This window comes from Dunckerocampus dactyliophorus, chromosome 11, assembly GCF_027744805.1.
Source record: "Dunckerocampus dactyliophorus isolate RoL2022-P2 chromosome 11, RoL_Ddac_1.1, whole genome shotgun sequence".
Taxonomy (NCBI): domain Eukaryota; kingdom Metazoa; phylum Chordata; class Actinopteri; order Syngnathiformes; family Syngnathidae; genus Dunckerocampus; species Dunckerocampus dactyliophorus.
Window position 1 is genome coordinate 3,713,275 of NC_072829.1, and position 27,677 is coordinate 3,740,951.

General features: G+C 44.3%; 2 protein-coding genes and 1 long non-coding RNA gene across 12 annotated transcripts; 1 reads left to right on the forward strand and 2 right to left on the reverse strand.

The window, feature by feature from the left end:
* On the reverse strand, positions 1–9,065 carry canx (calnexin). 7 transcript variants are annotated; one of them, XM_054792385.1, is made up of 15 exons: positions 8,926–9,061; positions 7,033–7,254; positions 6,677–6,750; positions 6,535–6,593; positions 6,323–6,464; positions 6,173–6,254; positions 5,875–6,067; positions 5,610–5,799; positions 2,684–2,797; positions 2,441–2,597; positions 2,134–2,349; positions 1,916–2,035; positions 1,668–1,767; positions 1,504–1,601; positions 1–1,396 (listed from the first exon to the last, which is right to left on the reverse strand). In XM_054792385.1, the coding sequence occupies exons 2-15, from the start codon at positions 7,249–7,251 to the stop codon at positions 1,340–1,342; spliced, it is 1,821 nt and encodes a 606-aa protein (XP_054648360.1). In that variant the 5' UTR covers positions 7,252–7,254; positions 8,926–9,061; the 3' UTR covers positions 1–1,339. The 7 variants fall into 7 exon arrangements, with proteins under 7 accessions (XP_054648360.1, XP_054648359.1, XP_054648358.1 ...); XM_054792384.1 differs by having other exon boundaries at positions 1–1,399; positions 8,926–9,060; XM_054792383.1 differs by having other exon boundaries at positions 1,504–1,598; positions 5,610–6,067; positions 8,926–9,065.
* Positions 8,390–9,716, forward strand: LOC129190052 (uncharacterized). Its single transcript, XR_008572918.1, has 3 exons — positions 8,390–8,984; positions 9,062–9,190; positions 9,439–9,716. It is a non-coding gene; the product is annotated as an uncharacterized LOC129190052 (long non-coding RNA).
* mgat4b (alpha-1,3-mannosyl-glycoprotein 4-beta-N-acetylglucosaminyltransferase B) lies at positions 9,241–27,651 on the reverse strand. 4 transcript variants are annotated; one of them, XM_054792388.1, is made up of 15 exons: positions 27,428–27,649; positions 19,767–19,946; positions 19,503–19,664; positions 19,291–19,424; positions 19,049–19,095; positions 18,721–18,834; positions 18,573–18,648; positions 18,392–18,506; positions 16,105–16,235; positions 15,921–16,028; positions 15,670–15,863; positions 15,511–15,589; positions 15,357–15,444; positions 10,384–10,496; positions 9,241–10,308 (listed from the first exon to the last, which is right to left on the reverse strand). In XM_054792388.1, the coding sequence occupies exons 1-15, from the start codon at positions 27,519–27,521 to the stop codon at positions 10,285–10,287; spliced, it is 1,659 nt and encodes a 552-aa protein (XP_054648363.1). In that variant the 5' UTR covers positions 27,522–27,649; the 3' UTR covers positions 9,241–10,284. The 4 variants fall into 4 exon arrangements, with proteins under 4 accessions (XP_054648363.1, XP_054648364.1, XP_054648361.1 ...); XM_054792389.1 differs by having other exon boundaries at positions 19,521–19,664; positions 27,428–27,647; XM_054792386.1 differs by having other exon boundaries at positions 19,503–19,946; positions 27,428–27,651.
* Positions 27,652–27,677: the final 26 nt, after the last annotated feature.

A 27,677-nucleotide genomic window follows, 5' to 3' on the forward strand; every position in this document is an offset into this window, starting at 1 on the left:
TTCAGTTTGCTTCCGGTTCCATTTGGCCTTTTTATTCATCAAAACAACGCTGAGTGCACACATCAGCTTGTGTCACAGTATTTCTCGTCAAAGTTGGACCTTCCAGCGGCGTCTCAGCAGGAAGAGGCAGGGCCATTTGAAACATAAAAAGAACACTAAATTTAAAAAAAAAAAAAAAAAAAAAAAAAAAAGAGCAAGCAGCAGAACTACAGAGTGGATCTGATACAGTGTTCATTCTGTTAGTAGGCAAGCTTGCTTCACGTGGACACAAGAAAACATGATACCATCGCCAGGCAAACCTAACTAGCTCGCTAGCTAACAGGATTGGGGGGGGGAAACAATTACATGGAAGATGGGGGATGTTTCAGGATGAATAAAGACACCTCAAACATGATCCATCTTTTCAACTCCCTTCTCAACACCTTCCAACATTCACTTCCTGTTCCACCAGCAGCCTGTCAGTGCAGAGCTCCACTGACCCTTTTGACGTTGAACGCCTCAGCCTTCGGAATCCAAATAAAACATCAGTTTTCTCATAACAAATTATTTTGAAGCAGCTACTCTTACCAGCGAGTCGCGTGGCAATGCGATCAGTGCGGCAGACGAAACACACTCACTGCTATCAAACTGTGCAACGTCCACTTCCTGGCATCGTCCCAACTGTCCTACAGAGATTAGCAAGCTCTGCCCACTGGCGAGGGGTGGGGAAAGGTGGCTGAAGAGGCAGGAAGTGGACTTGATGTTAGTTCTAAATGATTTATGCTATTGTTAGCCTGCAGGCTATTTTATGTTAGCAAGATGCAACATCACCATTGCCCATTTCTGCAGAATTAATCTTGACTCGCTAATTGAACGTCGTAAGAGTTTTGGTCAAGCTGCTCATGGATGTCTGACGTCTCATTAAAAAGTTGCCAAAGGGGCTATCGGCTCAGTCCAAGTTTACCTGCAAGGTTGTATATGCAAGTCAGGCTATTTAGTAGCTCGCACCTCATATTACCCTAAAAAATAAATCTGTCAGGTTGCTCATGGGAGGGGCTGATGGTTCAGGGTGGTGCTGGGTGTGTCTGCTCGGCTGTTGCGAGGGAATGATGCAGGAAGTTTTGGCTGAACTGGGATCAAAACAAAAATCTTTAAAAAAAGGACGCTAACTCTTTTACTGTTCGCACTGGAATCATCTGTCATCCATATATTGGAGGTCTGGAATCTTTTCCCGTCCACATCCAACTTCAGGCTTCCTGGCCTCGGACCGCAGGAGCACAAGAGGAGGCAGACGAGGGTGGGGGGAATATTAAGAGGGAGGGGCGTGGCGGTCGTCAAGGTCAGGGCTGCTTTAGAGTCATCAGTCCTTTCTGACCTTCCTGTTCCTGGGAGATCTCCGCAGAACATCATCCTCCAACTTCTGAGAGGAGACATTTAAAAGGGAAACAACATGTAGAGCAGCAGGTCAATCTACTGACTGGATGATGAAATGTAAATATGAAGGAAAAAAAAAAAAGTCTTCACCTCGTCAACCGTCGCCTCCTCCTGCTCTTCCTCCTTCTCAGCTTCTACTTCCTCTTTCTCTGCAGGATTCTCCTCGCTGCCGCTGCCCTCCTCGCCTTCTGCAAGCACACCTTCAGTCAGACCAGTGCACACGAGAGAAAGAGAAAAGAGAGAAAGCGAAAGACCTGGGCTACTCTTGTCCTCAGCCTCTTCTTCCTCCTTCACATCAGGCTGAGCTTGATCAGTTTTCTTGTACTCTGCTGCTGGCGTGGCCTCACTCTTCTTCTGCAAACACACATCAAACGACAACGTCATTAACAACAGCACTTGTATGGCCATCTACACATCATCGACACGGCATAGATGGCATGAAAGAACTCCAGCTGCAGCAGCAGTCAGAGCAACCGAATGCGCGTGTGTGTGTACACTTTACTTTTCCCGTGCAGCAGAAGACAATCACGAGGATGAGCGGCAAGGCTACAGTCAGGACGTAGACAACCCAGAGCCAGGGACGTTCCTCTGCAGCGTTCAGCATCTGAGCCACCAATCCAGGCTGTAAACAACCAAGATGTAATTTTTGTCCACGAACCAAAAACTCAACATGAAGGATTGTGTTGGTAACGTTTGCTTCATGCGATCCAAAGCAGTCACCTCAGCAGCGCCCTCTGCTGCCTTCTTCAGACCCCAGCCGTCTGTGGCCCAGTGCTCAGCCGCATTGCGGTCGTTTGTAATGAAGAAGTTGTCAAAGAAGATGTCAGAGGTCATGGACCACAGCTCCAGTCCTACGGCGCTAAATGGGCTCATCCTGAACGGGTGCAGGTCCTCGAAGAATGCCGGGTTGGGGATCTTTCTGGGCTTCCACACGCCCTGACAAACAACAACAACAACAACAACTCCTCGGTCAGAAGGTGGCACTCGTTCGAGTAGTGAACATCCAATGCAGGCAGTCATAAGTCACCTGGTAGCTGGGGTTGTCAATCATGGGGGCCTTCCACTTGCCCTTGTAGTCAGGGTTGTCAATCGTCGGTCTCTTCCAGGCTCCGCAGCCTGGCGCCGCCTCACAGGCAGGGTTAGGGATCTGAGGCGCCTCCCACTCGCCGTCCATGTCCTCGTCCCTAGAGGCGCGCACACACATGCACCACAAAGGGATCAGAATGAGCAGTTGTGTTAATTCATGTAGACTGTCGCCGCGGTGACACACCAGTCTTCAGGTTTGGCAGCGTCTGGGTCGCCGATGTACTCCGGCTCGTCGTCCAACCAGCCGTCTGGTTTGACCGCGTTCTCATCTGGAATCTGAGCGGGAGCGTCTTCATCCCTGCATACAAATGACAAACATAGTTTAGTTGTCACTCCAAATAGGGATGTCCGGTAATAGGGGTGTCGCAATCCGATCTTGATGATGATAGTAATATTGGATTCGATTTTATAGTGCTTTTCAAGGTACCCAAAGCACTTCACAATGAAGTGGACCCATTATTCCGATCACTCTTCAGTCACACAATGGTGGTGGTAAAATACATCTGTAGCCGAAGCCTCTCTGACCACCAGGGAGCGAGGATCGAACCGCCAACCTTCTGGTTTCTGGACGACCTGCTCTACCTCTTGAGCCACTGCTTCCTGTATATGCGATTATGGCAGCCTGTATCTAAAAAAATCTCTGATAAAAGCCCTCCGATAGAGGCAGTCCGTTCCTGACTGCACTCCAGCAGCACCTGGACCCTGCATGCAGGCGACACATGATCAAAGTCATTGGCAAAGTCCGAAAAAGATGTTTTAGGCAAGTGCAAAACCCCGCCATGCGCTAGTCCCTCACGGTGTCAAAGAACCAAAGAAGTTCAACACGCCCCACCCGTCGTGCATACAAAGCCGCGCCACAAAAGCATGACGATCCTCACAAGACCACGCAGGCGAAGAAACAAACCCTAAGAACCAACGGCCTCCAAAACATCCGCAAAGCGGGCGGTTTTCCTCATACTTACTGTGACTGTCGTTCATTGTTGGATGAATGTCAGTATCAGATTGGATCAGTATGGCAGGGGCTTGAGGCCGGGGGGGGCTTTCAGACGTGACGTGCTGAATGAGCCCACTTTGGAATCTCACCGATTGTATTAGTCCAGAGTTTCATACTTGGCACTTTTATACGCATGTTTGTGCCACATAGAAAAATGTGCAGAATTCCAAATTATATGGCTGCCAACATTATTTCATTGGATTCTTATTTTTTCAAGTTATTAAGACTAATCTGAGAACTATTTTGTTGAGACAAACTGTCCAAAACAACTTTTTCACTACACCGATCCGATACTGCTATTGCAGCCATGAATATCGTCCAATATCAATATTGATCCAATAAACACCAATCATATGTACTTTTATTTATTGTCCTAGTGTGGAATATCAGAAAAGTACAAATCATATACACTTTTTACTTATTTTGTAGTGTGTAATGTTGGAAAAGACTTGATCAAGTAATATTACTCAAAAGAATAGGCAGCAACAGCAGGTATCAGGAAAAACTAATCAGTTTACTTCTTTATGCATGTGGAGTATAGTTTCATCCACAATATAGTGTTGGGTTGAGCGGAGTCTCGAACATCGATGGGAACCGGGACTAACATTCCGGAAAATAACCGCAAACGCCAACGAAGAAGAGGCCAGAGAGCACAAGCTGAGAAGCAGCGGTTAAAAAGTTTGACTTCGTCTTTGATGCGCTTTGTCGGACTTCCTTCAAGCAGTCAGAATCAGGGAAGTCAAACAATAAATTAAGTCTGTCTCATGCCACTATAAGCCAGGGTTTCGGGATGCTAGCTGATGTGGAAGTTCGGTGTAAATAAAAGGAAAGGAACTACAGCTAAGGATAGGCAAGTTTTTGGTTTTTTGCACACTACATCTCTGTTAGCAACAGTCAAGGGTCCTTCTCAACCCACACAACACACTTCCGGTCTTCAAAATAAGAGTGCTTTGGGCTATATCCTGTTTAACCGTGTTAACAAAATAAGGGTGTCTTAAAAAATAGCTTACACCAACATTGAGGCAGAAAACAAAGTAAACATCTTTTGTGAAAGTGTACTCCTGTAAACATTTATATTCAAGTTGAATGCTTTGATATTTATAAACTGGTTGAAAATAGCCCTGTAAGAAATTCATAATAAATTCAATAAGTTCATATTAAACAATTCATGAAGCATGCAAACTTTTATGACCCTGTTCATTAGGAAGCGGAATTGACACGAGGAATCTGAACCAGAACTGTTCAAATTCATACGATGCCCAACCCTCATGTACTGGCAAGCTAAGCACAATGTAGCGTCGTTGGATGTGCTCAATAAAACGTTTAAATCAGGCATTACTCAACATTGGCAGGGCTCGCTCTTTTCTGTTTTTTTGCCATCCCGAAGGAGTTTCCCGTGTGATACCGCTTAATGTTCGTGATGAGGTTGGTCGTATTAAAAACTTCCCAGTTCTGTGCCACCATGGGAAACTTGTGCATTACAAGTGTTGCACTCAGCTGCAACGGCTGACATCATTCCTGGTCCTTGCTACTTTGTAGCACGCTAGCAGACACTGTTATTGTGATCACCTGGTAACCGGTTGTTACTGGATAGATGCGGTGGGTCGGAGTCTGCACTCGACATAAATAAGTATAGCATTTTTTCTAAAACTTCCATTGCATCTTGAAGTATGTGTGTTATTTGCCCACATATTATTTGTGACATCACAGTAAAAGATTGTGTTCATTCATGACACGAGAAGTGACCTGACATTAATTTGAGGGGAGGGCCGCTACCATACATCGGTATCAGTAATATGTGCTGACAAACTTATTGGATACTGGGAAGAAAGCCAATATTGAGCATCTCCAATTCCATATGGCTGAATCAGAACTCCAATGGTCACATATGCAGGAAGTCATGCGAGTTGAACGCGTCACATTTTTCACCGTGCTGCCTTCAAGACAACACACTGCATAAGCAAACAGGACCATTTGTTTCTAAACTAGTCTGTTCTCAACCTCCTCACCATCCTGCACTCATATGCAAAATGATGCTTTTATCAACTGTTTAATAACGGACCTCATTCAAGCCGGGTCAGAGCCCGCCTTTTGATGTCGCGGGGCGAGCACTCACCAATCTTCTGGTTTCACGGCGTCCGGGTCTTGGATCTTGGGCCTTTCGTCCCAGTCCTCGGGTTTGTGGTCGTCGGGGTCCTCTATCTCAGCGGGGGGGTTGACGGGGGGGCTCATGTCTGTTAGCAGATTGCCGCTGTTCACCACCATCTGGTCCACCAGCACCTCAAAGCTGTTGTCTGGGTTCACCACTGCAGGGGCACACGAATGAGCCACACCTGCTCTACCACTGCATGTGCGTGTGGGTGTGGGTGTGTGCGTCTCACCCAGTGTGTAGAGGTGTGTCTTCTTGTCAGTGTAGTACGTGCGCAGGTCCGCGTCAGGCTTCTTAGCGTGTTTCTCCTCGTACTCTCCAGTTATGAGATTCTTGTGGCGGAAGATGAAGTGCAACTTGTAATCCTCGCCACATTTGTCTGGTCCAAACATGATGGTATACGCAGTTTTGTCCACAAACTGGTCCTGGACACGCACACACACGGTTCAGTTCAGTGTAGTGTAGTGTAGTGCTACTGTGGTCACACTCAGTGAAGTTTGTTAGATCTTGTGATGTGTAATCGCACTGACCAGGTCCAGATCAGGCGTCTGAGTCAGCAACTTGACATAAGCGCCGCCACAGTCGATACCGGACTGGAAGTTCACCTCGTACCTTAACACACACACGGACTGTGACTTACTGATACTGATCTTCTGGAACTTTCAAGGGTGCGCGCTTACTGAACAATGAGCGGCTGGGTGTCAAAGGTGAAAGGTCGCAGCAGCTGTGCAGAAATGGCGTGATGTTTGGCTCGAGACTTGAGGACCAGACCTTTATCACCGGGCAGCTTGCTGTCTTTCATCTCCTCCACCTCCCACTTGCCTGTCCACCATCACAGTCAGCACTATGTTGAAGACAACGAGGGCAAAGGAGAGGGGCGTGGCGCACTCACCATCATACTTGGCGATATCTTCATCGGTGTCATCCTTCTTGGCGCTGGACAGCACCCAACTGAAGGCAGAGATGATTGACAGGCCGTCACACACAATTGCTTTGTGGTGACTTCACAATCAAGGAGGATGTCATGCGCTCACGTGTCAAGTGTTCCCCGGTGGAAAGACTCGGCAAAGAAGTGTTCTCCCTTGGGCTCTGGAGCCTTGTAGGTCACCTGCACAAGTTGAGTCGACAGCATCAACAAAACGGCTCAAACAGCTGACAGGGCATTTAAGAGGTGTAACAGTGTAACTTTGTGCGACAACATTTGCCACACGGGTGCAAGAAAGGTGCGACGAGTGTGACATGCACGACGGGCCAGTAGTTGGCCATGTTGCATTGGAGAGACACGCTTAACAAGAGTTTGCATTCTTTAGAACAGCCTTCATCTGCAAATGTCACTTTAAAATGTGAAAACACGTGACGATCAGGATTTCCGGCCTGTCAGCTGTCTTACTTTTGGGGTGGGTGGAGCTTTGGGAGGTGCATCATCATGGTGCGGGTCCTCTTCCAGCTCCTCGTCAGCTCCCACCATGTCCATGTCCATGTCCATGTCCATGTCGTCCTCCACGTCCATGTCGTCCTCGTCCAGGTCCGCGGCTCGACAGATGGGGGCCAGGCTGAGGCAAAGGACGCCTGTCGCCATGACAATGCACAACCACACCCTCCGATCCATCGTCTGCAGAGAGAGAGAGACACACATCTGCTGCGTGAGATTGCTATCTTGATTTTATTACCAGTGAAACATAACACACACATGACATTCATGTATTGACTGAAGTAGACATGTGACATGTCAACATATTTAATAAGCCTCCATTAGTAAACAACTGTCATGTTTATACACGTTACCATGACACCAGCCAGCACTCACAGAAAAACTCCCCAGCCAAGAAACGCCCCGTGGGGCTAAACACAGTAGCGCACGCACACACATAAGTCAGGTAGGTACGCCGCATTAAGACAAAAAGCAAAAAAATACCATTGTGGAGTCTTACAGAGGTCACATGACCATGTGATGTCAAGCAGCATGGTTTGCCTAAAAACCGTGTGTGAGATAATCAGGCTAATCAGATTAGCCCACAGCAGGATTAGCAGCAATTTGCTGTTAGTTCAGCATCACAGCCGCCCCACCTGGCGTTACACGAATTAACCGACGGTGCCTCACAAACACACACCTTTAACTCAAACGGGTGCCACGGCGGTGGTCTGCAGGGGTGCGGCTGCCAGAGGGAAGCTATGAGGTCTCCTCTGACTGGCCGTCAGCGTGGCATGTGCTCCACCCACGCCAGGAAAACAGACGTGAAGATGAAAAGTGAACAATGTTGATTGACTCCTGATGTGTCAAATTCACAACAGAAGGCGTGCAAACGGTCAACGGTGACACCGGTCAAGTCATCCGCTCATTTCCTGCGCCAGTGGGACAGAACACATGCACGCCAATCCCTCTATTGATAACAAATGTGATTTAAACAAATCTAATAAATGAAGGAATGCATTAACGGCACCATTCAAATGGCCGGGCCTGCTGGCAGGTTGAAGCGGCTCCACCGGATAGACTGGATCCCAACATGGGAACCAGGTCTTACTTGGCCTCCCGTCTCCTAGCAACCAACATGATGGGCAGGAAACCAATAGATTCCTATCATATGCTCTTTATCTACACATCATGCAACTCAAAAATGTCCACCATCTTAAAGCCAACGAGTCTTAAAGCTCATCAGAAGCTGTCCAGTGTCATGTATAGTGGAAGAATGAAACAAAATGTTAATTTTCATTTCTATATAAAACTGAAATAGATTTTTTTTCTTATAAAAACATCCTGAATGGGGTTTTAGAGATCCAATAAGAAGCTGACTGAGCAATATTTATGTTCATTGCGTTACTGATTGCGTCGTACCGTGTTGGTGAATAAGGAAGAAGAGTAACAAGATAATGACGGCGCTTCTCTTTGAGATGTGCTAAGTTGGTGAGTAAACAGCCGCCCGGGACTAACCCGTTAACCTAGCTTAACTGCAAGTAACTCATTACGTGTGCAACTCGAGGGCCTGCAGCGTTTAAAAAAAATGCAAAGTCGAGTGGGTATTTAGCTGACTGTTAAACAACGTTACACATTAGTGACTGAACGGAAAATGGAAGCCTAGCATAGCACAGCATGCTAACATAGCGGGCCACCTTGGTTAGCTCCTAGCTAAAATGCTAACAGAGTGCCGGAGACACGGAGTTTCTCTCAAGGAAAAAAAACAGACATGTACAGCACGCAGCAACACAAGTGAAACACATCGAAAGCATCGCATATAAAGACTATAAGTCAGTAAAATTATTTTCTTCTTTTTTTTCTCCTACTCACCTCCGCCACTGCGATGTGACCGCCTGGGAACTACTGAGGAGAATCACGTGGGAATATTGGTAGGGCAGGGACCGCCCCCGCCTGTTGGCGATTGGCCGATGTCAGGGAATGTTTGACGTTTCCTGTCAACTGTCAGGTGCTGATTGGTTTTTGGAAAACCTGCACCTCGTGGACAGCGGTGATTGGTCAAGATGTCAACGGATGTTTCTGCTGATTGGTTCTTGCAGCAGGTTGTTGGATAAAGTCGATCATCACGGTGCTGGTGGTGAGTTAATCGAAGCATTTCTTAACCTGCTATATAGCATCATGTGGCTGCACTACATGTACTTTTTTTGTAAATCTGGGGAAAGAAGTATTAAGTATTTTTTTCATGAGTTTAGCTTAAATCGAAGACAACTTGTATTTTTTTCTTTTATTGTCAGAGCAGACAGTCAACTAAACGCTTTCAAAGAGTAAATAAATATTCTAAAAGTTGTGACGTTTAATTTGCTCTTCTTCTGGTTTCATTTAAAGGTGTGGCTGCCAGCGAGGTGTGGAGCAACGAGGCACACCTGAACACAATTAGCATTCATGCGCCTTCTGAAGCTGGAGTCCACAGTACAATACAATACTGCTTCTTCAACTTATTAATATTCTACTACAACTTCAGTGTAACTGTTTAAAAAGCAAATCATCTGGCTGGGAATTTGATCCAGAGGTCCCAAATGAAATGATTATCTATTAAACACTAATGTTCACAAGTCCTGGTAATGACCCGTCTTTTAATAATTGATATTTTACTATCAGGTATGAATGTGGCAAGAAAGACATGAAAAGAGAACAGAAAGTACTTTGAGTAAGTATATTTGTAACATCTAGTGTTTACTGTGTCATGTGATCATCTCTGCCTTGAAGCAGAGCACCAATCACATTTGGAGCAGATAGTATCTCACTTCCTCCATGACCTCATGAAGAGCACTTCTTAGTGACAGGCTGGATGTCTGCAGGATGTCTCCAGGCTTTCCAAAACCACAGCAACCCTTTTTACAAGGCACACGTCATCTTGGTGATGTTCACGTTCCTACTGGAAACAGGCCTTCATCCTGAGAAGATCCAGCTTCGCACCGTGGCGGTTTCACGGAGAAAAGGCTTTCAGCATCACACGTCGGCGCCTCGCCATTGCAGCGACCAAATAACGTTGTGGTTGTGTCCACGCCTTGCTCCTTCCTGAGTGTGTACTGTCCTCCTCGTGTCTGTCTGGCTGCTGTGCTTTTCTTCCTGCAGTGGCAAAGCTCCACCAGAGGGCGGCGCTGTGGCACCGTGGTTGTGGAGGCGGCTAGCGGAACCACTCAGGCGGAGGCTGACTGAGCAGGAAGACCCTCACTCGGCCTTCTTGATGAAGATCTGACAGAAGAGGACACGTGAGGATGCAAGGCTTGTTAGCGTGTTGACAGCAGGGCCTCATTCCAGTGGTCTCACCTCACTGAGGATGACCCAAACCGGAGAGTCGGTCATCACGGTGAGGCGCATGGCCTCCAAGGGCCCAAAGGTTGGATCCACTTCCCCCTCTGCAATACCCTTCTGGAACATTCCTACAAGACAAAATCAATAAATCTGCTTAGCTTGCTGGCTTTTTAGGGGATTTCTTAAGCTATCTGAGACTCCCGCGACAAAACGCACCCATACAAATGTCTGTTTTGACACTCTGTTCCTTACATTTTACTGTAAATTGTAAAATGACTGGTAAGGAAAAATGATGGACGGAAGAACATTATATAATATTCTATATATTCTATATTTCTGTAGTTAGAACATAGAAAACCTGTTCATGTTTACATAAAGATGGTTTGTCTGTGTAGGCTCTCAGTCGTACAGGAGTTGTCCATCGAGGAAAAGGCTTCTTGAGACGTCATCTGTACTTCTGTGTAGAAGGTGTCGGACGTTTCGCTCCTCATCCGAAGAGCTTCGTCAGCAAACTAATAAGTGCTGGTAGCTTAGGCCTTAAATACAGTAAGAGTGGGCGGAATTGGTGTGCCAACACCCTCCTCCTATTGGTTCGTTACACTAAGCCTGCATTCCTCATCTTTACAGTGGTATAATCCTATCCTGTTATTCACACCTACGATAAAAGGGAAGTGTCGCTCCCTGAATTGGGTATGAACGACTCTGATACTGGCTAGTTAGCATCTATTGTTCTGGCTCGGCCCTGCCTTCACCTCATTTGCAAGACTAAGAGCTGTGGGTTTTGGTCTCAGTAACCTGCTGAACACAGGGTCCAAATTGAACCTCAAACCACCATTCCGATTCAATGATGGGTTCTGTTGTTTGACAAAAAAAAAATAGCTTCCTTTACTCCTCTTTCAAACCATCTGTTTTCTTTGGCCAAAATCTTTACCTCGCTGTCCTGAAAAGAGTGATTGGTAGCTTTCAGGTGTAGATGTACTGCTGATTGAGGACCACTAGCATTGTCCCTGCGATGTTGATAAAGCCTTTTTTGGAGCATTTGCTTAGTTTCCCCAATGTAGTGCTCTTTGCATTCCTCATCTTTACAGTGGATGGAATAGACCACATTGCTCTGTTTCTGGTTTGGAGCCTTGTCTTTAGGATGCACTAATTTTTGTCTCAGGGTATTTACTGGTTTGAAATAGGTAGGAATTTTGTGTTGCCATAAGATCCTCTGGAGTTTTTTTCGGAGACCCCCGCTACATAAGGGACTACCACTCCTCTCCTTTTAGCTTCTGTGGGCTTTTGGGTTTCTTTCCCTACTCTCTTCTTTTGACATTTGTTAAAAGCCCACCGTGGGTACCCACAGGTTGAGAGCGCTCTCTGGACATGTTGTGTCTCCTTTTTCTTTCCCTCAGCACTAGTTGGTATTTGTTCCGCTCTATGTTGGAGGGTCCTAATAACCCCTAGTTTATGTTGTAGTGGATGGTTTGATTCAAAAAGCAGGTATTGGTCAGTGTGTGTGGCCTTTCTAAAGACCTCTGTAAGTAGCTGTCTGTCCTTTCCTATAATTACCTTGCAGTCTAAGAAGGCTAGTTGGTTTTCTTTAGTGTCCTCGCGAGTAAATTTGATATTGGTGTCCACCGCATTGATGTGATCTGTGAAAGACTGAATTTCTTGTTTTTTGATTATGACAAAGGTGTCATCCACGTATCTAAACCAGTGCCTTGGTTTTGTCCCTGAGAAGGATGTGAGAGCCTGTTTCTCCATCTCTTCCATGTACAGATTCGCCACTATGGGTGAGACTGGTGAGCCCATAGCACAACCATGAATTTGTCTGTAGAATTTCCCTCTAAACTGAAAATATGTGGTGTTAAGGCAAATTTCCGAAAAACTCCAGAGGATCTTATGGCAACACAAAATTCCTACCTATTTCAAACCAGTAAATACCCTGAGACAAAAATTAGTGCATCCTAAAGACAAGGCTCCAAACCAGAAACAGAGCAATGTGGTCTATTCCATCCACTGTAAAGATGAGGAATGCAAAGAGCACTACATTGGGGAAACTAAGCAAATGCTCCAAAAAAGGCTTTATCAACATCGCAGGGACAATGCTAGTGGTCCTCAATCAGCAGTACATCTACACCTGAAAGCTACCAATCACTCTTTTCAGGACAGCGAGGTAAAGATTTTGGCCAAAGAAAACAGATGGTTTGAAAGAGGAGTAAAGGAAGCTATTTTTGTCAAACAACAGAACCCATCATTGAATCGGAATGGTGGTTTGAGGTTCAATTTGGACCCTGTGTTCAGCAGGTTACTGAGACCAAAACCCACAGCTCTTAGTCTTGCAAATGAGGTGAAGGCAGGGCCGAGCCAGAACAATAGATGCTAACTAGCCAGTATCAGAGTCGTTCATACCCAATTCAGGGAGCGACACTTCCCTTTTATCGTAGGTGTGAATAACAGGATAGGATTATACCACTGTAAAGATGAGGAATGCAGGCTTAGTGTAACGAACCAATAGGAGGAGGGTGTTGGCACACCAATTCCGCCCACTCTTACTGTATTTAAGGCCTAAGCTACCAGCACTTATTAGTTTGCTGACGAAGCTCTTCGGATGAGGAGCGAAACGTCCGACACCTTCTACACAGAAGTACAGATGACGTCTCAAGAAGCCTTTTCCTCGATAAAGATGGTTTCTAACATTATTAGAGCCTTCTAGACATGAAATAACACCCTTATAGTCACCTTTGCAGTCATATAGTGGACCAAATAGCACAAAATAAGGCTCATGCTTGTGTGTGTGTTCTGTAAATGTGTTCCGGTGCTAGGGGGAGCTCAATGCACGGTGGACAGGAAGTGACGTAGGGGGTTCAGAATTGAGTTTTAGTTTGCCGTGGGTCAAAGACGAACAGTTGCCCCTGTTTTGATTTGGGGTTTTTATTAGGAATGATTGTGCCTGTTGTGAGATGATTGAAACCTGCAATAACAGCTTGTTGATCAAGTCTGGTGCTTGTGTGTCTTGCTGAACATTACAGTCACATTACTGACACTTAGTGACCAGTGTAGAATACTACATACCACAATTTGAAAGCGTCTATATTTTGTATTTTAGTTTAGCCATTTTTATGCTTACAAATGCTTAATTTTGTGCAGGAATATGTCAAATTGGCTTGAATAATAACAGGCTTTATTAATACATTTTTGAAAAACAGCAATAGAGTGAGGGAGCGATGTTCGAAGTGGCGATATGTCTTATGAATGACTGATATACGAGGCTTCATTTATCACGGTTAATTGGTTCTAGACATAACCGCGATAAATTAATTTCCGTGAAGTAGGATTCGGTATTAATAAACAGAATATTTTCGTAGTTGCACCATATAAACCCTGTTTAGGATTTTCTAAATAGGGTTTTTATCATTATTAGAGCCCTGTAGACATGAAATAACACCCCTGTAGTCACATTTACACTCCTGTTATTGTTAGTTTACGCCAGAGTTTCCCAGCCTTTTTTGTCTTGTGTACCCCCAGAGCCTTTTTGTCCTAACATGAGTACCCCATCACTTATACCTATTGATAATGCTCCAAAAGTAACACAAATGTAACACGACTGATGATTTTGGCGCAGCTGTGCCACAAGTTATTGTCTCCCTGGGGAAACTAGTTGTAGCGCACGTGTTCCATTTTATTGTCCGGCTTAATATGAAATGACTGAGAATATTTCCTTACATTTTAGAAATTAAATAGTATTTCCACGTACCCCCGTGCACCAGGAGGTTTGGGAATCACTGGTTTACACTACATTTACACTACATGAGCGGGATCACTGCCTCTCATAGGATATAGGAAGCTACCGAGCTAACTAGTTAGGCTCCAATTTATTTACTCAAACGGAGCGGGGAAGAAGGACAAAGTAAGAAGCCAAAAATGTACCACTTCAACGCAAAATGTGAGGAGAACTTTTTTTCACACTATTATGTCGGACATGCCATGGCTGACTCCATGCGGTCCAAGTTAATGTCTGATTAATGTAGCATTACTGACACCTAGTTACCTTAATACGACATACGACTTGTCTTTCAATATTTTTTTTGTAATAACAGGCCATAGTCAACCACAAAACAGCGATCATTTATTAATGAATTTTTGAAAAACCGCAATAGAGAGAGGGAGCGATGTTCGAAGCGCGGAGCGGGGAGGGACGACTGCACGCTGTGTTATGTACATGCAATGCTGTACCGTTATTTACAAATTCCTACCGACTTAGGGTTTTCCGTGAAACAACAGCCTACTTTAGGAGAGAAAAGGGGCAGATGGGCGGCTTTGCCTGCACATCATTTTTTTGTTTTGTTAAAAAAAAAACAACAAATATGCAGAGTAGCGAACAGGCGAGGATTCACTGTACAACTGTGTAGCCATGTTTGAGGTGGCTTCGTTGTCTTTTTAGAATATATTCATTTAAAAAATCGTATTTCTGACGATTTAGTTGTCTCTTTGTGGTGTGTTGGAAGATGTTGGTGCTTTATGAGGACCTGTTGCATTGAGCCAAAGTCCATTAAGTAAAGCTGGTGGTTGTGTGTGTCTGTGTTAGGGGGGGCTTCACTAAGGTTTTTTTTAGGGTGGTGGTGTCAGCATTCGTGGTGATCCACGTGCTTCCCGTGTGAGGTGGTCAGGAAGCATGTGAGCGCTAATGGGATTCTCCTGGTGTCTGGGAAGCGTCCACACAGCAATGTGTGGCTTATTGCTTTTGACGCCCACTCTCATGCAGCAACCCCCAACACACACACACACACACACACTGCTGCGACATTAGAAGGTAATTATCTTAAATAATAAAAGGCAATAAAAATCAATTTGCTGCTGCTTGTCAGTCCATTAAAATGTGTTTAGTTGATGCTGATGGTTTCTCTCAGTGTCCTTTAGCAAGTCACAATCTCCACCGTCCCCCCTGTTCTTTCACAATGACAACCACGCCCTCGTGTTGTCTTCAGACAAGAAGGTGGTACCGATTCTGATGAATCCATCCTCCATGCGATGGTATCTTTGGCTTTTCTCCTTCCCGTCAGCCAGGGCTTCTTTGTCTGCCTGAATGTTCTAGAAGACATCACTTTTCAGAGACGTTCTTCATCAGAGATGTGCTAACTCACTCCAGAGACTCACATCGAAGGGGAGAACCTCCACAGACGTGTTGAAGAGTTTGTCTCCCGGATGCTCGATGTTTCCGCTTCGGAAAAAGTACCTAAAGAGAAACGTTCTGGTGAAAAAGGTGACTTTGGTCGCTTTCCAGGGGAATATCTTTGTCACCTAGGGGTCACTGACCTCTCAATGCGCACAGGCGTGAAGAAACGTATGCGTACAAAGTCCCCGGCCACGGGGGTGAAAGCCCAGAAGAAGTCTTCTCCAAGGTAGGCCTTCTCCAGGGTGAAGTGCTGGTAGGTCTTCAGGCTGGTGGTCACCTCAGCCAGTGGGTTAGCGTGTCCCTTGTGGAGGGTCTGCTTGCCAAAGTCTTTGTCCTGGATGAAGGGGAGGCCATGTGACTGCTACCCACTCAAATCACCTGAGAGCCTCACCTTGAGTTTCTGGATTTTTCCGGCCAAGGAGGAGTGTGTCCCGACATGTTGAAAGAGGGACGGCTTGAAGCGAATCCTCAGGTTGGCTTTTTGTCTGTCGCAGTGTTTCTGAGGACGAGAGGGAAAAAGCGTCCGATAAGGGTGAGACGCTCGCTTGTTTGTGTGTTTGGAGAAAGAAACTCACCGCGTCCTTCTCGGGGTTGCACACTTTGACCCACATGATGTGGTCCAGCAGCCAGTCGATGGGCTTGTCTTTGTAGAACATTAACATGAACTCCACGATGAGGGACAAATCTGAAGACTTGAACATCTTACCTGCGCACACATACACACACAACTTAGAGTACTGTAGACACAAAAAGATTTTATTAGAGCATGTGACCAGACCTCAGTCTTCAGGACAAATCGTGACCTTTTTGGACATGTGTCCACCCCGTGTTGTCCATTCAGAACACTGATTGGATTCATGATAGAAGCAGCTTGCAGGCAGATGAGGAACACTACATTATCACATGCAGCTTCTCTGTATGTGTGTGTGTGTGTGTGTGTGTGTGTGTCACATGCTTCCCAGTGAGTGTATGATGAAGGGACACACACTCCTCCATGTCAGCCTACCCACAATGCAACACGTTGTTTTCTTCAATTCGACACCTCTGTGGTGGATCTATTTATTGCTTGGTGAGTCAGAGTCACTGTGTCGTATCATTGTTGTGTCCTCTTGCAGCAACAAACAGCATGTAACCATGGCAACTGCACACAACAAACAAGGCAACGGCAGGACCTGACAATGTTCAAATTAAAAGTATGGACTCACACACAGCATTAGGCTTTGCTGCTGCTCGGCTGTATCTAACAGGTCTCCGAGAGCTGAGGATGAACGAATCAAACACGCCTCTGTGCCCAATCTTCTAAGAAGCCATTAGTGCTTGAAGTAAAATGATGGGCGATATAGCACAGAGCAAGTGGAAGACATAAAAGACATTTGTGATGTTTTTCTAAAATGTAATCTATGTCAAATATGCGTGATGTTACATACATGCTACATTATTCATGGTAAATGTATTCTTTAATTCAAAAGGACTCAACACTTTTTTGTGTAGCAAATACACTTTGAATTGAAGCAAAAAACATACGTTCACAAAAGGATTGAAACAGTGACATTTTTTGACTTATTAGCATTTTTGCTATTCTTACTAATTTGTCACATCAGGCTATCCGTAGCGATTTAAGGCTAATGTTAGTGATATTTGCTAAATAGTTTTAAAATGAGCGTTAATGGCAAAAAATTTGCTTCTGTAAATAAATTAGCTTACCTGACACGCAGCCATTTAGGGACGCCATATTGGGTCACACAAACACTCCAAACTGTTTCTTGCTTGTTTTATATGAATTAATTGAAGAAACATAGCAAGAACAGTTGAATTGTAATACTTGACACCCTATTAAAGCGTGAGAAGCGTTAAACGGTTTTAAAATTAGCTTTACTGGCAAAAAATGAGGTTTTGGAAATGAACTAGCTTACCTCACACACTTCCATTTTGGAGAAGCCCTATTGTGGTAGTCACATGACAAACACTCCAAAATGTTTCCTGCTTGGTTATATGAATTGATTTAAACGTTTAGCAAAGACAATTGAATTATATATAATATTATATAATATTTGACACACTATTAAAGTGTGAGAATTGTTAAATGGCTTTAAAATGAGCTTTGATGGCAAAATATGAGCTTCTGTACACGAGCTAGCTTACCTGACACGCTGCCATTTTGGAGAAGCCCTATTGTGGTAGTCACATGACAAACACTCCAAAATGTTTTCTAGTTTGTTTTATATAAATTAATTAGAGCGGTATAGCAAGAACAGTTGAATTGTAATGTTTGACAGTGTGTAAAAACATCTAAAATGAGCTTTAACGGGAAAAAATGGGCTTTTGGAAATGAGCTAGCTTACCTGACACACTGCCATTTCGGGGAAGCCATATTGGCATAGTCATATGACAAACAGTCCAAACTGTTTCGTAGCTGCTTTTATATGAATTAATTAAAGAAATATAGCAAGAGCAGTCGCATTGTAATGTTTGAAACCGTAACCAAGCAATTCAAATGAGCTTTAATGGCACATAAATAATCTTTTGCAAATGAGCTAGCTGATCTGACACACTGGCATTTTGGGGAAGTCGTATTGGGACAGTGAGTGACGTGATTGTCACGTGACAGCCACTCCTAAATGTTTCCTATATGTCACTTAGGCACAAAGTCATATGGGACACATTTCAGAACATTTAAAATATTCTGGCTACTTCAAGGTTAAACCAGGGGTGACCAAAGTGCAAACCTGGGGCCATTTTGGGGACATATTACACAAATTTGCTTGTTTAAAATGCTCAAATGCTTTCTTCAGATAGTCTTATCTTATATTTTGACCTACTTTGGATTGCTTTCAGCATCTTTAATGCACAAAGTGTACCCACCGATGAAGCCGAGTTGAGAAAACTCCAGAATCATCCACTCCTCTGAAGGCTGCTGCAGAGCAAAGTTCTTCATGGTGGTTAAGTAGTTGGGCCGCGCCACGATGTCGTCCTCCAGCTGAGACACAGGTGTTGAGGTCAGCACTGTTGTGGCGGAGAGGGTTCAAAGGTGAGCATGTCCTACCTGGACGTAGAACGTTCCTTTGGACTGCGCGTACATCATCAGGAAGCAGTAGTCCAGGTTCTGCTTGCTCCTCCACCTGGACGCAGCACAAGACACACATGACCATCATGAAATCTGAAGAGGACTTTGCGAACAGAACGTTTCCCACTTCACTCTCTCCAACGGGTCCCCAAACGACTCTCGGAGGCGGGAGAAGTCTGGATAGAAGTGGACCGATGGCGACACCACCTCCAACAGACCCGACTGAATCTCTGCTGGGAAACTGCGCAGGAAGAAGAAGAGTCACATGACCAGGGGAAGACAACAGGAAGGAGAGGAGAAGGTGGTCACACCATGCACACACACACACACACACACACACACACACACACAAACACACACACTGATGTTTAGTGCCAGCAAACATCACATCAGCCACAGGAAGTGAAGACGTCTGTTGCCACAGTAACAGCATCCCACCATGCCGGCACACTTACAGCTGTTTCAGGTTGCCCGCTACGCTCATGGCGTACTCGTGGTCCGCCTACACACACACACACAGATCCAAGTTAGTAAACAGACACATGTATTCATCCGCCAGTGGAAATAATCCCGAATGAAAACACTATCTTTATCATCAAGTAGGTTAGCGTGTGTGTGTATGTGTGTGTGCGTGTGTGTGTGGTTCATTAGCTAAAGCACTGACCTTTAGAAAGCACACGCATACACACACACTGACCTCGGCGATGAGGACGACAATGACGCAGTCGTCCTTCTCAGCGGCGCTGAGCTGTGACATCAGTGAGTTGAGTGTGTCCGTCAAGTAGGAGTGGACCTCCCTCTTCACACTGGGAACGCCCATCACTATGGAGACTACACACACGTCCACGCAAGTCAAGGTGACTGCATACATCCAGTAATACAACTGCCGGCACGTGCACGCACACGCACACGCACACGCACACTGACCGCCAGTGCGTCCTTGGCCCACGTGCATGTCGGGCTGCAGACTGTCTTCCCAGTGGATCAAGTGAGGAAGATGATGGAGGACTGAAGGAAGTTGGAGGAAGTTTTTACTGCTGCTCACGTTCCACAACTTCAACCTGGTCTCCTCTGAACACACACACACACACACACACACACACGCACGCACACAGGGAGACCACTTTAGACCAGCTGGCGCGTCAGAGGTGACTGGCCTGAGTGTTTCCAGACCAGAGAGGCTGCTCCAGGTTCTGTTGATGTCCCTCAGCACTTGTTTCTCCGCGATGGCCCGCTTGATCTCCTCCAGAACCACGTTCAGTTCTTTGGAGCGCTGCAGGTTCTCCTGCTCGACCGAGTGCAGACGCTCCCTCAGGGCCAGGAACTCCCTCTGGTAGATGTCCACCACATCTCCTGTGGGCGGCAACACAACATTAATGACAAATAGCGCACTCCAAGGCGCCATTGTACTTCCATGTTCGGGTTCCAGACTGCAAGATAGACCAGAACCTGGACCACAAGCAGACAACATGACAAATAGTATATGCCATACAGCAGGGGCGTCCAAACGTTTGTCCAGGATGCGGGGGCCGTTTAAATGATTTTTTATATGTAAAAAGGCTACAAAATTGTATCTATTTATAGTTTTTATACAAAACGTTGTGTTAATATTAGCTATTAGTTTTAACATTTCACCTTTTCTCTTGCCATTGCGCATTTTTGCTCTATTTTGACCTTTTTTTGTGCATTTTTATTTCTACAACATGATTGCATTGATCCAAATAGTGATAGTATCAGGTTTTTTCAAAAATATACTAATTAATAAATCATGAGCACGGCCTTGCACCAGCCAAAACACACGCATATTTAAGCAAATGTTAGGAATTTTTTGCCAAAATGAAGCATTTTCAAGCATATACAGTAGATGACTAAATGAACTAAAATACAAGCATAAGGCATAATCAATGACATTCGGTGACTTTGAACACCAATCTTTCCTGCTACATCTTCTTATTCTCCGGCACACCAAGTGCGTTATAATGCGTTCATGAGCGAGGCAGAACCAAACTGTGTTTTATTCTGATTATAATCATGATCAACAACTTAACATATTCTATATATGCTATACCTTTTTTAAAATATAATAATAATAATTAGTATAATATTACAAATATAATTTAATAATGTATATGTTACATATTAATAATATATTTTAAATCTATTATAATAGAATTACATATTTTATATATTTAAGTATGAAATATTTCAATATTTTTAAAAATATTTAATTGTTAAAATCTTTTTTAACATTTGATCAAATTTAATATTTTGCATTTTATATATTTTTTGTTTGCCTCAAATATTTTATTCTGATTACAATCATGATCAACAACTTCAACATATTCTATATATAGTATATATTATTATATTGTTTACAAATTAACACAAATAAGTTATATTTCTAAATATTAATATTATTACATATATTATGATTATTGTTATTATTATTTAATAAGACATATATTATATTTTAAATACCTTATAAATCATATATTTTAAATATATTATAAATATAATTCAACATAAAATATATTTATTAATTTAAATATATGTATATTTATAAATTTTATTGAATATGATTTAATATTTAATTAAATTATATATATTTTTATTGCATATATTTTTTGCTATTTATTAATTAATTGTAATTATATTATGGGATTCATTATTTTTATATTTTTCCAGTGTTTTATTGTGATTATAATTTGATCGACAGGAAAAAATCACAAAATTTGTCAATAATGAAAAATACCAAAAAAAAAGCATCGGTATCTGCGATACAGGCACTGTATTTACTCGAAATCGGATCAATACCAAAATGTGCAGTATCGGCCACCCATAGCCGTGTGTCAATAAAAAACAAGCCATGGGCCACAAACGGTCCCCAGGCCGTACTTTGGACACCCCTGATGTATGCCGTACGACATACATGTATGTTTGTGGATTAATGTACGGAAATCGGTGGATTAAAGTCGTAGTTGGTGTACGTTTATGGCCATTAATAACAATAAAGCAGCTTAAAAAGCTTTTTCTTAAATAAAAATGCGAGAGCATCACTGACAGCTTGTCCATATCAACAGGTGGAAAAAAACCCAGAAATAAATCCACATCTGCTGCTTGAAAGTGCATGAAAACGTGCACTAATCCCACGGATCATCTTTAATGGAAAGACCACCCACCCCCTCCCCGCACGAAAGTCTCACTCAGCCAACAAGCATCTCCGTTTGGTCCTGGGGGTATGGGGACATTTGAGAATGTACGACAATGTGGACACACAAGCATGGCGCGCGGTTACCATAGCTACTACATAGCATTGACCGTTAGCCTCGTGCTAACAAGCCGTGCTTTCCTGTGAGCCTGAACGCATCGTGTCATGTGTCCTGCTGTGATTGACAGCAAGTGTCCACACCGCCGAACGAGTCTGTGAGCTCATCGTCTCACACACACACACGCACACACACACACACACACACACACACACACGCACACACGGCTGTTATTGATGCCAGGCTCTCGCATGCATACACACATATTGACTGAAACAAGAGCTCACACACACACACATACCCACACACACACACACACACACACACACACTATGAGGTCATGGTGTCAGGTGACCCAGAGATGATTGATGAATGTTAACGTTTGATGGTGGCGGCCATGTTGGAGTAAAAGAATAAAACACACTGTCACGTGTATTTGGGGTTCAAAAGGTCAAGTCTTGTGGTTTGCGCAAGCTACAAAGCACTTTACCGCTGCGTGGCCTTGACCCTTTTGGGCAGGCGGTCGATAATGTGCAGTTGCCATGGTGATGAGCTCTCCCTATCTCTCAAACACACACACACACACACACACATTTAATCAGCTTATGTGAACTTGTCAACAATTAAACATAATAAATAACAATTATCATTGTTATTATTATTATTATAGCAGTAGGTGATGTCAAAGCGGTCTAGGATGAAAGCAGCAGAAGACTTCCGGTGGGCTCCGGGAGACAAGAAGCAGCTAACACGCACTTCCTGTCTGTACATTTGGCAGCACGGTGGGAGCAAAGCCGAGAGGGCGGGGCTTATGCTCGTGCCAACAGAAGCTGAAGGAGAAATAAAGATGTTTTTGTTGTTGTCATGTGCGGCCCATCCGACCCCCACGCCCCAAACGGCAGCCCTGCCCACCACCTGACACGCCTTCCCGTGTGAATCCACAGGAATCTGCTGATCACTTTCCCTGCACTCCGCTAATCGCTCCAGCAGACTCTGGTCCAGTTCTGAAGGCCGAGCAGAACCCGAGAGCGAGCCACGAGGTTGTGTTGGCGGGCGGCGCACACTGCTGGCCTTGTCTGACAGGAAGTGCTCGGCCGGCGCCGAGCTTGAGAACAGACGCTCTGTGTTGAACGTCCACTCAGGCAGCCTGAGGGCCGCCGTCGGGTACACAAGTGCCGGCATTGAACCTTGAACCTACATGTACTATTTGAGTCTTTTAATCTTGTGCTTTTATTCTGAAGGGACTTTCTTTTGCGTCTATTAATACTCCTATTGGTAGAGACACCACTCTGTAGTGCCATTTGAAACCTGCTGTCGTAGAAGAAGACCAACAACGCCTGTTAGTAGTCTCCTGCCATTAAGAGGTGTCAAGCCTATCTCTTGTTGAGCTGTAAAAAGTGTTTGCTTGAAAGTAAGTCAGTGGAATGTGCAGCTTAGTTAAAAATGTATTTGTCATATTTGGAGGTGTTCCAAATCGCCACATAAAAATCGCCAATGGTAATCGCAACAGCAGGTGTGTCCAAAGTGCGGCCTGGGGGCCATTTGCAGCCCGCGGCTGTTTTTTTATTGGCCTGTGGTGCATTCTAAAAACCTAATTTCACTCGGCCACCGCGCGGCCAAAAAGTTATAATATTATGGGAATAAAGTCAAAATATTATATGAATAAAGTAATAATATTCAAAAAAGAACATTTCAAAAAAGAAAGTTGAAATAGTTGGACTATAGTGGACAACTATAGTGGAAAAAAAGAGCTGTCATTTTACAGGTATAAAGTCCAAATATCAAGAGAAAAAAAGTCGTATTCTAATGAGCAAAAAAGCCGCAGTTTCACAAAAATAAACTCATAATATTATGAGTAAAAATAATGTCATTTTAGTATCATAGAGTTGAAATATATAAGAAAAAAGTTGTGATATTATGAGAAAAGAAACAAAACTAAATAAATTTGCAATTTTTGGAAACTTAGGTTGTGGAAAAAGTTATAATATTATGAGAGTAAAGTCAAAATGTTATGGGAATAAAGTCCAAATTACGAGAAGAAAATTTACAAGAAGAAAAATTTGATAGTTGGAAAATTCACAAAAAAACAGCAGGAAATGGAATTTTACAAGAATAAAAGTCAAAATAGGAAGAGAAAAAAAGCGTACTAACGAGAGAAAAAAAAATCAAAATTTTACGATAATAAACGATAAAAAAACGATTAAAAAAATGTCATTTTGGTAGCATAGAGTTGAAATATTACTGAAAAAATATGTTTTAGTCACAGAAACAAACAAAACTAAATAAAGTTGTCAATTTTGGGAAATAAGGTTCAGGAAAAAGTTACAATATTATGGGAATAAAGTCAACATATTCGTTACAAAGGTAATTTAAAGGGATAGTATATATTTTTTGACATGAAGTTGTAGGGACACGGCAGGGAGACAAATATAACACCGAGCGATTTGTGAGGTCTGATTTTTTTGAGGAGGCATTTTTATGAAGCAAATGTGTCACTCTTTTGAACGCATATTGTTTTGAGAAGCCAAACTCTTTACTTAAATGACCCCAGCAACTAAGCAGAACTACGTTCCTCGTCACGGAAATGCCACCAGAACTCGCGGGACCAAATGGGGGAGTAAGTCCCTGTTGATACAGTCCACTGCTGATGGGGATGTCATACAATTTCATGTCAGAAAATCCCAACTATCCCTTTAAGAACCAAAGACCGAAGACCGACGTTCATAGGAATGATACGCTTTTTCAACTCGATCGCAAAGCTGAGATGCAGTTTTTACAAAATATCAAACTGGCAAAGTTGCATCCTTTTATTTTTCACGATGTGGCCCACGCTGGAAAAAGTTTGGACACCCCCGTGCTCGTGCGTATTTGGGATTTTTAATGTAAACAAGCATCAAGCTAACGCATGTGTTTAAATGCATTTCGTAGATGTCGAACGTTACGTTGTCATCGACGTTTTAATTATCGCATGTGTACTTTTTCAGTGCTTCGGAGTAAAGGCTCTAAAATGGCGGGACATTGTCACATTTACCCCCCCAGCCCTCTACCAAAACAGACGGGTGAATGAGAAGGTTTGTGGAAACCAGAGGACACAAAGACGACTTTTAGATGGCTGGAGACTGCCACACCACTGACTCCGCCTTCTCTCTCACACAGACACACACACACAGACACACACACACACATAAAGTTTGAAGAGACCCTTCCAGAGGAAGAGGAGGAAGAGAGCCTCCACACATTTGTAATGTTTTTGTTCGCATGCACACGCACGTGCACTCCGCACACACACTCACTTTGATGTCACATTCTCACGTCAGCTGATCAAACACCAGGGCATGAAGACACAAGTGTGTGTGCGTGTGGCAGATGGTGGCCTGGCAGGAGACAGTGACACACACACACACACACACGCACACACACACACACACACACACACACACACACATACACACACACACATACAGGAAGCTGAGCTGAGTCTTCATCTTGCCTTGCTCAGTTCAAGCCAACCAAATTGCCATCATCTTCATCACAAAAGCAGCTCGTTTGTGTCGCTGCTAATTAGCGCGCACACAAGTCAAGGGTCATGTGCAAACATGTAAAATCACAGAGTCACATGCTGGTACCTCAAACACACACATACACACACACAATGCTGATAGTGTGCACAGTCGTGTTAATGTGCCTGTGTGTGTGTGTTAAATTTAGCAGTACATGCACAAAAGTAGCTTCGAGGTCACATGATCAGCCAGGTGTAATGTTTGTAGTGTGATTGTTAATGTGTGTGTGTGTGTGTTCGCTGACAATGAAAACTGATCTCACATGAAATATTCATTACACACACACACACACACACACACACACCTCTAATGCACGTGAATGGAACATCCCATAATGTTGTGTTTGCTTCCATGCAGCTTTTATGAGGCAGGAAAACAAGGAAGGAAGCAACAAGTCGTCATGTCGAGAGCGAGCAGCCTCCAGAGGAACATTACATCTCTCCATTTAATACTACACACACACATTATGTTGCTGTCTACATTGGTGTCAGCGTGTTTAGGAGCTCAGTTGTCTGACTGCCACTGAACACAGCACTGATTACATTCCATTGAGACCATGTGACCATCAGGGAACATCACCTTAAGTGTGTGTGTGTGTGTGTGTGTGTGTGTGTGTCAATGACCTACTGTGCAAACAGTGTTTGCATCCATGGTCCATGAATGTAACACATGCTGGTGTGTGACATGCAAACAACATGTGTGTGTTGTGGTTTAAAAGTCCACAAGGAGCTCGACAAACATGGAATACACACACACGCACGCACGCGCACGCAGCTGTGTGTGTGCGCATGTCATCAGCATGAGTCAGCTGTGCACATTGGACTAACCAGGAGGTTTTTGCTATCTGTCCCGTGGTCTCGTGTCTCGCTGGAGGAGCAGAAGATGAAGATAAATCTTTTCCATGTTCCTCCACATGTTCTAGAACGTTCTAGGTCATGTTTTTTATGATGACCATATAAGGACATCCTCACACACGCTGCCAGAACCCAAATGGGGTATTTTTGTTTTTGTGAGCAGACCAGTCAGAACTTGTCCTCCTTTCTTCAGGCCGGTCCAAACACACACACATTGTACGACTTTCTGTCTGAAGCAAAACTACGTTGCCATGTTTGCGCCCTCCAAATGTCACATGATTTTGACGTGATACCACAAAGGGTGAACGCACGTATCTCCTCCCAGATGGCATATTGCTTGGTCAGAAAACAAGGGCGCCTCATAAAAGTCTTTCAGGGTGTTGTACACATCTGACGTGTCCAAGCAGGAAACATCTGCATGCTAGTTAGGCACCAGACACCCCACTGAAGCTCCTGAGGTCATGTGACCCTCAAGGAACCACTTGATGTTCCACCTACAGTCCTGCACTGCATGTTCACTACCAATAACCAAGCGCACCCTGGACAATGGACTCTTAATTTAAAAGCACCAATTGGCATGTGCAGCATCACAAATCAAGTGCTTCCTTCTTGGATGCACTTGTTGCTCTTCCCGGGCTGGTCTCATCTTGCCTTTTTGAACAAAACAAGCGCCTCCTCCACTGGAAAGTGCTGTTGACACAAACCCACTTCATCCGCTGAGGAAAAGCAAGTGCTCCTTTTGTGACTGAGACACAGCAGGCTCATGCAGCATCACAAATCAAGCGCTCCTTCAATGACCTCTGAGGTCAAAGCATGGTGTGGCTAATTGTTGGGGGTGAGGGGGGGGCTGGCAGCCGCGTGGTGTGTCACAAAGCAAGCGCTCCCGCATTCCATCATTTCTTCATCCTGCGCCACCCCTCTTTCCACCTGACACGAACCAAGCGCTCCCTTTTTTTTATTAACCCATCTTCACTAACGGGTTGGTATGCGCCGAATCTTAAAACGAGCGCTCCCTCATCTACAGCCTTCAGCTTCACATCAGCATCATCTTCTCCTTTCGTGTATTCACATACATCCAAAACATCCACAACACGGCGACGTGAGGGGGATAGCAGAGGGGTGCGTGTCATCCGTGCGTGCGTATGCGCGCTTACCTCTGGAGCTGCTGAAGGCGGTGTACCAGGACAGCGAGACCAGCCCGCACAGTCCAAACAACAAGAGCGTCAAGGAGACATTTCGGAACCTCATCTCCTCACCACCCGGAGCATGTCCGCACCGAGAGGGGGGAGGACCGGGAAGGACCGAGGGAAGCGGGGAGGGAGGTGGGGAGAGAGACAGGTAGAGAGAGAGATTGCTGAGGGGAGGGGGAGAGATGTGGGGCTGATGTGTGAGCAGCAGCAGTGA

What these genes read in the sequence shown, in the direction of transcription:
- canx (XM_054792378.1), bottom strand. Translation starts at nt 7,251, where the DNA reads ATGGATCGGAGGGTGTGGTTGTGCATTGTCATGGCGACAGGCGTCCTT. An exon ending in AGACGCCTGATCTGGACCTG is followed by an intron (nt 6,068 to 6,172) that starts GTCAGTGCGATT and finishes GTGCGTGTCCAG; the next exon opens with GACCAGTTTGTGGACAAAAC. An exon ending in TGAGGACAAGAGTAGCCCAG is followed by an intron (nt 1,602 to 1,667) that starts GTCTTTCGCTTT and finishes GTGTGCTTGCAG; the next exon opens with AAGGCGAGGAGGGCAGCGGC.
- mgat4b (XM_054792386.1), bottom strand. Translation starts at nt 27,521, where the DNA reads ATGAGGTTCCGAAATGTCTCCTTGACGCTCTTGTTGTTTGGACTGTGC. An exon ending in TTCTCAACTCGGCTTCATCG is followed by an intron (nt 16,236 to 18,391) that starts GTGGGTACACTT and finishes ATGTGTGCGCAG; the next exon opens with GTAAGATGTTCAAGTCTTCA. An exon ending in TTTGGGTCATCCTCAGTGAG is followed by an intron (nt 10,309 to 10,383) that starts GTGAGACCACTG and finishes CTCTTCTGTCAG; the next exon opens with ATCTTCATCAAGAAGGCCGA.